At 22.8% G+C, this 9,340-nt stretch overlaps 2 protein-coding genes and 1 long non-coding RNA gene across 7 annotated transcripts in view; 1 reads left to right on the top strand and 2 right to left on the bottom strand.

The window, feature by feature from the left end:
* The first annotated feature begins 3 nt into the window (after window positions 1-3).
* LOC147656324 (uncharacterized) lies at window positions 4-790 on the top strand. The gene is made up of 3 exons (XR_015294637.1): window positions 4-203; window positions 375-500; window positions 597-790. It is a non-coding gene; the product is annotated as an uncharacterized LOC147656324 (long non-coding RNA).
* A 390-nt stretch (window positions 791-1,180) lies between these two features.
* On the bottom strand, window positions 1,181-6,172 carry Alg12 (Alg12 alpha-1,6-mannosyltransferase). 2 transcript variants are annotated; one of them, XM_003689809.4, is made up of 8 exons: window positions 5,794-6,172; window positions 5,229-5,361; window positions 4,962-5,135; window positions 4,720-4,873; window positions 4,234-4,378; window positions 3,926-4,152; window positions 3,583-3,831; window positions 1,181-3,445 (listed from the first exon to the last, which is right to left on the bottom strand). In XM_003689809.4, exons 1-8 carry the CDS (start codon window positions 5,917-5,919, stop codon window positions 1,663-1,665), a joined length of 2,991 nt encoding a protein of 996 aa, XP_003689857.4. In that variant the 5' UTR covers window positions 5,920-6,172; the 3' UTR covers window positions 1,181-1,662. The 2 variants fall into 2 exon arrangements, with proteins under 2 accessions (XP_003689857.4, XP_086771975.1); XM_086915849.1 differs by having other exon boundaries at window positions 3,926-4,076; window positions 4,284-4,378.
* Window positions 6,173-7,740: 1,568 nt separating this feature from the next.
* LOC100868905 (uncharacterized) overlaps window positions 7,741-9,340 on the bottom strand; it is a 39,868-nt gene continuing 38,268 nt past the window's right edge. For 3 of the 4 annotated variants that reach the window (XM_086915846.1, XM_086915848.1, XM_031915436.2), the window contains 2 exons: window positions 8,965-9,151; window positions 7,741-8,477 (listed from right to left, as the gene is read on the bottom strand). In XM_086915846.1, the coding sequence (XP_086771972.1) occupies window positions 8,199-8,477; window positions 8,965-9,151 (466 nt within the window). In that variant the 3' untranslated portion in view covers window positions 7,741-8,198. The remainder of the gene's footprint in view (window positions 8,478-8,964; window positions 9,152-9,340) is intronic. The other variant, XM_086915845.1, reaches the window with a different exon arrangement.

The following is a 9,340-nucleotide window of genomic DNA, read 5'->3' as shown; positions in this document are numbered from 1 at the left end:
TGCAATAATAAAAGAAAGTTACATTTTTCTATAATTCGATTATCATATATCGGCGCGAATTTAAATAAGTAATTATATTTTAACATTCATTTTTTTTTGTTTACATAAAGTTATAGAATTGAACATCAATTACAATTATATAAGATAGATAAATAAAGTGATACAAATTAATATAATCTTGGAAATATTGTAAAATGTTGTGTGTAAGTACATATTTTTGAAAATATTTTTTTTATTTATAATAAGAATTAATTTTTTTTTATTACATTGTATAAACATTATATTGTATTCATCTCAATAAATATCTATATAATCATTTTTTAACATATGATTTTATATTACAACTTTTCACATAAAATTATATTTATATTTAGATTACTCGATTAAAATTTTTCCATAAGAATATTATTTTATCAAATCGATCAATTTGCTTAGGACGTCCATCTTTAATTGAAGACAAAAAGTTACGAAATTTGAAATTAAAACAAGCAAAAATGCAGGTCAAATAATTTTAATATGAAATAATGTGATATATGAAAAATAAATAGTCACGTTTATATTATATAATTTGTATAAATTATTTTTCATTTATTTAGTGTGAAGATAATGTTCCTGTATTTCTGAAATGCGGTTGGCGCGATAAAATAGTGTATTGGATGATTTTAGCATTTACTTTCTATAATACAGTAGCAACATTTAGACAAGTGTTAATATTAAGTGAAAAATTTCAGTGATTAAAAAGTGTAAAAAATTTTTCATAAAAATAAATTGAATATTGATTAATTATTAATTGATTATTGATTAATGTTATTTAATATAATTTTTATTTGTAATTTGACATATCTTATTATCAATTATTAAATTAATAATATTAGATTTACAATTTTTCATGTTAAATTATTTTTGCTTATTGTAAAATATTAATATATATTATATGTTATATATATTTTACGATATATTTTACGTAAAATTATGAAGAAATTTTAAGGCACTTGATGCTCTGCAAATACCAATATGGAAATAAATATATATTTTTTTTATAATAAAGTGTATAAAGTGTATAAAGTTTTTGTGTGTGATGAGAATATAAATCAAATAAAAAGGTATAAATAATATAAAACAACAATGTTATAATTAAGAAAAAAACAAACAAAACATAAGAAAGCAGAAATGCAAAAAATTATTATAAGACAGTTTATTAAAATTTAAATAATCAAGGGTCAATATTAAAATTGTTTTTTTAAAAGCATGCATTGACAAATATTAATTTTATATCAAATAATATATAGATAAATATTTCAACATCTAAACATATAAAAAATTATTAAGACATTTTTATATAATATGTGAAATAATTAATATACATTAAATTAATATTTAATACATAATTCAATTATTTCAATTCGTCCTTTTACACAAAATTTTATATAAAATTGGCACTTTTATGATATTATGTAAAAAAAAAAAAAAATGTTTTATCATTTTCAATATTTTTTGATATTTTAAAAAATAATACTAAAAAATAAAATTCGTTTTTCCGTGTTGGTAATGCATGAGCATTAAAGATATACATTTTTGTTATCACAGAATAACATATTTACATATTATTATAATTATATAATTGTATTAAAAACATAAAAGAATGAATTAATATTTTAATATTTAATTGTTTGAGTTATTTCCAATATTTTTTTGTATTATTTTATTCTTTTCATTGGAAGCATTATTTTCTACATTATTTGAGATACTATTAGATTTTTGAGCATTTAATAAGATATTTTTGTTATTATTATATGAGGTAAGATATTTTTCTTGTAAAACTTTATTTGTACCTGGATTTGAACTTTCTTTTTTATTCATATTTTGAATAACCTTTTCTATAATATGTATATTTTCTTCATTATTATGATTTTTTGAATTTTTTGAAAATTGAGATGGAATTTGATTTTCTAGAGGTATTTTCGACAACATTTGTACTTTAGGTACATCATTTTTATCTTCAAGAATGTTTATATTATATATTTTATTTTTTTTTCTATGTTGCACTAAATTTTTTAATGCTTCACTAAACTGCATTAATGTTTCTGCAATTGGTCGTTCCATATATGTGGCTTCAATCTTTTCAAATTGATCATCTTCTTCTGAAGTTAATTCATTTTTTATTTGTTTAAATTGATATATTATATCCCTTAAACTTTCTTTGACATCTTTGATTGTTTTTGTATCTTTATCTTCCATCACAATATCTATATTTGATAAGTCATTTGCTGCTTTTGTATTTATTTCTATAGATTGTTTATTATATTCGATATCTAATTCATTTTTATCCATTTCCAAATCTTCATATATAAAGTCTTTTTCGAATTCCTTAAATTGGTTAATTATATTTCTAATGCTTTCTTTTATGTTAATTGATTTATGTTCAATTGTTGCTTCTTGAATTTCTATAGGTTTTTCTTTGATTTCTTGAATTATTGTTGGTTTTTCTTTTAATTCTTGAACTTCTAATAATTTTTCTTTTAAATCTTGCTTCGTTGTCATTTTTATTTTTTGTGATGATTCTATCTTTATTGGAACTCTTTTTATTTTAGCATTAATTTTCTGTGAAATTTCTGATTTTTCTTCTATTGTATCTTTTCTAAATTTAACTGCTTCCACTTTTTCTTGAATAATTTTTTTAACATTTTTTTGAACTTCTTTTAGAGTTGTACTGTTATTTTGTACATTAAATTTTAATTCTTCTTTATCTATTTCTGATTTTTCATTTTGATCTTTCTTTATATCTAATTTTTCTTCTTCTTTAATATTAGAATCTTTTTTAACATGAGAGTGTAAATTAATATTATTCTCAGTTCCAATATTTTTTTCTAAATTTAATGCAATCTCTGATTTTTCTTTATTATTTGATGTTTCTAATTGTGATAAATTATTTTCAGATAAATTATTAAATGTTTTTTTTGTATTTAATGATTTACTGAATTCGATAGAATCATTTATTGTACTATTTAATTTGATTTCTTGTATTTCTGTATCTATATTTATATCCTTAATATTTAATGGTTTTTCAAAATGTTCTAATGATTCCATTATTTCATCCAATATTGGTTCCACATCTTTCACGGTATCATTTATTTTTTTACTTTCTACACTTATTTCTGTAGAATTTTCAGTTGGATGTTTTAAATAAATTGCTTTTTTGGGATCATATTGTATATATGGTTTTCTTTTCATGATAAATATAATTGGTCTAGTCTTTATTCTTATTGGTGGTAATATATTATAGTTTAATGCTATATGAGAAAAACCATCCACAGAATCCAAAATTTCGTGTGTTTTAAGATATGGTTTTATATTGGGTGAATATTTACTTTTGGCTTCCATTAAAAGATGTGTAAATTGAAGCATTTCTGGACTGCCAATAGTTAAATTTTCTTGTTTTGAATAACTAGAAAGATAGTTAATAATAAATTAAATTGCATTATTTTTAACTAAAGAAAAAAAGTTATCTAAAGTATATTCTAGATTTATTCTAGATAAATTAATAATTTTTTTTAATTTCAAAAAGTTATTTATAAAACTTACATCCAAGAATTATTTGTTTGTGTAAATCTTGAAACTCCTGTTTGTGCAGTGAGAACATCAATATGTACATGCACTGGATTGAGAGAATCTTTTTCAAGTCTATGTAATTTAGCAATTGCTAAACCTCCAGGATAATTGGAACCAGCAATACATAAAAGAAACATAGAAAATAGGGCATTTAAAATTAAGTGACCTAAAATGATCAATGCCAAAAATCCATTCCATGGACTTTTTGCTCTATTTTCCCATCTAATTTAAGAAAAAAAGAAAAATATAATTTTAAACATTTAAAAATTAAAAATAATTTAGAAAGCATTTAAAGAATTAAATGTAATTTACTTACATTCTATGGCAAACAACTGCAGCACTGACATTTAATAATGGAAAAACATATATGATAAATCTCAATTCTTTGTGAGGTAAAAATGAGAATAATACAACAAATGCAATACCAGGAATTGTTAATGTTCGAACTCGAGCATCCCATAGCATTCCTAAAGGTATCAAAAAATAAGAAAAAGCCAATCCACGTGGAAGAGCTGAATAAAAATACCATAGGAATGGTGATGTCTATTTTTATATTAAGTTCAATAAATATATTTTAAATTCATTATTTTAAATAAATTTAAAAATGATTTTGACAAAGGATACACCCCATTCACTGCTTTTATTAAGTATAGTATTGAAGTAAAATACTTCACCTTCAGGCCATAATAATCGTTTCCAAAATATAGAATCTATTGCGATTGTTAGTGTTAGAAAAAATATACCAGCTGGAACCGCAATTTTAAACAGTCTAAAAAAATTAATTTTATGAAAAATTAATTTTATTATTCTAATAGCATATTTATATGATTCTAATAACAAAGGTTTCCTATGTTATATAATTATTTTTAATTATTTTTTTCTACTTTTAACAAGAGCACAGTTGTACCGCAATTTATCAAACAAGGGATTTATATTTGATTTAGTTATTTCTTATGGAAGGGTTTTATTATGTTAATAAGTTTTATAAGCAAACAAAGCTTACAAATCAGTGCAGTTTTGCAGAAGGTTCCTTGATGATTCTAATCACTTCTGTATGCAATGTTATAGCCATACTAGGAATCAATGGTCCGCAATATAATATGTAAATACCTTAGTATGGTTAGTTTCTTGTTGGCTATATCGTACAAAAGGAATAACCCCAGTAGCATGGCAAGTTCTGCTCTGAATATTATTATTGCTGCTGCAGATGACCAAATAAATATGATGTGACTTTGTTTCAACCATCCATATAAAGCCAGTAGTACTATAGACATAGAAATAATATATACAATATAAGTAGTAATTTTCATAAAGCATTAAATAAAATATATAATAATTTGAACTTAAATTACCTAATGGCATAGTCATTATATTTGGTAATGTACGACTTAAGTAATACATAAAATGATATTGTGTTACAGTAATTGCAACAAACCATTTAGTAAATTGCAGACCAAAGATGCTTTGTAAAGCATCTCTATAGAGTTTTAATGTACCTATTACTAATAAGCCCAATGTTGCTCTTACTGAAAAAATATAATATTAATCATTTTTTTAAAATATAAATCAAACAGAATAATAATATCAATATATTTTATTAATTGATATAATATTCTTACCAATATATTGAGCAAAAAATTTATTAATTTGCATATAATTAATAGTTGCTATTAAAGGTGATGCCAAGCCTGAGACTATAATTGATCCTACAAATGATCGTGGCACAACTCCAGGAAATTCATGGTGATCATACTAAATTCACAAAATAAGAATATGTAATAAATAATTAGTGTTTATTTATATTAATTTTTTTTAATGTGCATTTTAATATAAATATTTTCAATTATTAAATTTAATTTTTGATTGATTTATATTATATTATTAACAAACATAAATTCTTTTTTTATATTTTCGGTTTAAGAAAAATTGAAATTAATTACATTAGACGTACAGAAACTATATCAGCTGATCATAAATTTATAAATATATGTATTTGCTTCTAAATATAATATCGAAGATTTTGCGTAATATCTTTTTGATTGCATGTCAGCAACCTGTCAAGAAGACAGGAAGACAAATATATCCTTATTTCTTGTTTTTATTATTTATTGTTTTTATTTTTTTATTGTAATTAAATTATATATATTTATGTAATATATTTTTAATAAATATTCTAATAATTACCTCTGATAGGTTAAAACCATGGTATAAGATGTCGTGCATAGCTTGTAGATTAAAACTTTCTTCTACTTTTGTAAACGGACAATATAATAAATGTAATATAGCCACCAGTATAATTAAATGATCCATAATTTTATTTTATGCAAAAAACGGACTCAGAAGCATTGTAAGAATCCGCGTTTTAATCATGACAAGCCTAACCAATATAGTTGACTTTTTAAATATTCTTTCTATCCACCGGGAATACACGTCGTCTGCTATGATGTATCACCATAGACAAAATTCGAAATAGATATATCATCTTATGGAATTTATATCTATTACCTGAATTACCGATCGTGCATTATTATATCATAGATAAAAAACAGAATAGATGTAACAGTTTATGACAATATTTTATATTACATGTTCCGAAATCTTTTAAAAAGATTCTTCAAAAAAGATTAAAATGTTTTTTACATCATCTAATATATCATCATAATATTATCTAATATAGTTCAGGTACAATATTTACAATATTCAATTAATATTTACAATATTGTTTATGTATACAAAATTAATTCATTTAAAAAGTTCAAAATAAAAATCTATATATAGTTTATAATTTTTGGAACTGAAACGAGTATATTCATTTTAATACCATCATTTTAATAAATTTATTTTCATGTCAAAAATATAATTGTAATCATAATCGTATTATTTCGTATTATTTCTTATAAAATAAATTAATTCGTATTATTTCTTATAAAATATATAATATTGTTTTCTGTATATTGAATCGATATCGCATGTGACGTGATACATAAGATGATTTCCGAATTTCCAAATTTCTGTGTTTTCTAAAATATAAAAAAGAATTGCATGTCACTTTATTCTGTGTACTTTGACTGTATATTATGTTATTTTGTTTGATACAAATATAATTCGATTAAAAAATATTTGAACTTTAAATATTTTTGATATTTAAAAGATAGTATTAAGATATTTTTTTTATCTCTGTTTTTTCTTTATTATTAGCTCTTTTTTTTACTTTTGTTTCATCTAAAACTTTTTACAAATAATTCTGATTCTCATATATTTATCCTATTTCTATCTTTCTCCTATCATCTATTATTCTTGTAACATTATGTGTAACTCTCGTATTTGTATTTTTTTTTTGTGCTCGTGTACAATTAAATTAAGAATGCACTTTTCAATATTTTAAGTTTAATATTTCTTAATATTTGATGTTAATTAATTATAATTTTTTATCATTACATTAAAAATTTTATAAATAACTAAAATAATTTTATTATAATTATATATAATTTTATCTTTATAAATTTGAATTTTAATGAATTTAATAAATACGAATTTAATAAACAAATAATATTTAATTTGTGATACTTCAAACAAAAAATTTTTTATTAAAAAGTTAGTTTATTAGCCCCCAATGATCAATCATAACAATAATATTACAATATTTTTGTTTATTAAAAAGATTAAGCGCTATAAAAATGTTATGTATTTTTTTTGTTTTATAAGACAATCTATTTCGATGAAAATACATTTACAAATTAAATCACAATAATTTCAATATTAATCAAAACAATTTAATAATTAGTTCTTCATCTCTAAATTTTTACTAATCACATATTATCATATGAAGGTGATACCTTTTGGGATGATCGATTATAGTAATCACAAATAGAAAATGTTTCACTAGTATTATGATATAAAAAGATACAAATACGTATAAAGTAAGCGTTCCAAGATTTAATATTTTTTTCACAGTGAGACGTCATAAATTTTTATTCTATTTCATCAATTTTTTTCGAATAATTATTTGTAAAAAATAAATGTAAATATTTTTGTAAAGGTATAGAGAGTATTATATTTACTATTTTTGCAAATTTCTTTCAAAACATGATGATCGAATAAGTTCATTTTGTTACGTACATATATACAATATAAGGAAAATTTATATTTTATTTTCGTATAATCAGAAAATACATTTGTCACAAATATACGTAATAAAACCTATAGAATCAATACTGTAGATAAAAATTAGTTTTTTCATACGTCTCCGAAAAAATATATTTTTCTGCGAGCTTTTATGATTTATATAAGATCTTATATAAAATTTTTCATAATCAAATGAAATATTTATATAAAATAATATCGATCACGAACAAGATAGAGACAAAGTGTTATTTTAAAATTGTCACAATTTCGCACAATTTTTTTTCGCAATATACAATGATAATATATTATTACAATAAAATTTTATCTATTCTTCCATTTTAATTTTTTTTTTTTTTTTTCGTGAAACTTTATTTCAATCTTTTTTCTTTAATATACAAAGGCAATCTATCTTGTTCCAGTTCGATGTAAAAAAAAAAATGTTTTTTTTTTTTGTCTGAGAGAAATTAACGTTTCGGTTTCGGTGCTCGCGAATGTATCGGCTTATTGTGCAACATGTGCTCGCATTTGGGAATGTGACGGTCGGCGGCAGCCTTATTGAATTTTCTTCCGCAATGGGGACACTGAATGTAATCGCAGTTATCGCTAACTGGCGGCGGTGGCAAATCGCTGAGCTTGCCTCCTGCGGCCAGATGTGCTTGCACTTGCTTGGCCGAGCGTATGGCGTTAATGAAATCCTCGTGTTTACGCCGCCAATTCGACTTTACTTCAGGTTTCTTCGATTTCTGAAACATGTAAAAAAACAACCATCCCATCCTTTTAAAACGATCAATATCCCTCATCCTTTTTCAAAGAAATTTGATTTTTCCAAAGATTTTCCTACGATATAAATGATCTTTTCTTTTTTAAATATTCTAATCTTTTTCCTTTTTTCTCTCATTCATAAAAAGTGATAATATGATTTTATGATTCACAAGATTGACGGTTCATAATAGATTTCTATATTTTGGAATTATTGCTGGATTATGATTAATATATTTCTTAATTTATTAAACATTTATTAGTATTTTTACTACTTATATTATTTATAGTATCATTTTCCAGTCATTATCCTTTATTCTTTAACTTGTTTTGCAATATTATAATTTTTATTAGTATTTTATTTAGAACCATGTACAATTATGATGTAACTCGAGATAGAAGTTATTAAAGGAATTGGAAAAGGAGGAGGGATAGCGATTCGGAATTGGAATGAAGGATTGGAACACTGACCTCCATCTGTTTTTTAACGAGCCCTTTTTTGACAAATGGCTCAATATCAGTACCCTTTACTCGATACATCATCGTATCGAATTGCTTCCTCTTCTTTTGACCTGTTTTTATGCAGATTTGTTCATGAAGCGCAACTCGGTCTGGGGCGAATCGACGTCCACACGCTTTACAAGGCACCAAAGTTTCACTGTAATGAAATTATATCTTTTGAAAAAAAATTTGAAAAGATTTGAAGAAAGCATGAAATATTTCATACGTAGAGGATTAACATTTCAAAGAGATGCAAGAATTAAAATTTTTTGAGTTTTATCTTTTTAACGTTTCAATTATAGATATTCATAATTTTTAAATAATCTTTATCTTCCATAATTAAATG

Source organism: Apis florea, unplaced genomic scaffold, assembly GCF_048593485.1.
Source record: "Apis florea isolate Af1SG1 unplaced genomic scaffold, ASM4859348v1 contig_3798_pilon, whole genome shotgun sequence".
NCBI lineage: Eukaryota > Metazoa > Arthropoda > Insecta > Hymenoptera > Apidae > Apis > Apis florea.
The sequence above is the reverse complement of the archived record's forward strand: the minus strand, read 5'-3'. Positions and strand labels throughout refer to the sequence as shown.

Coding starts and splice junctions, on each gene's coding strand:
- Alg12 (XM_003689809.4), bottom strand. CDS start 5,919: ATGGATCATTTAATTATACTGGTGGCTATATTACATTTATTATATTGT. Junction 4,874..4,961: donor TATAATGACTATGCCATTAG/GTAATTTAAGTT, acceptor CTATGTCTATAG/TACTACTGGCTTTATATGGA. Junction 4,153..4,233: donor ATAAAAGCAGTGAATGGGGT/GTATCCTTTGTC, acceptor ATATAAAAATAG/ACATCACCATTCCTATGGTA.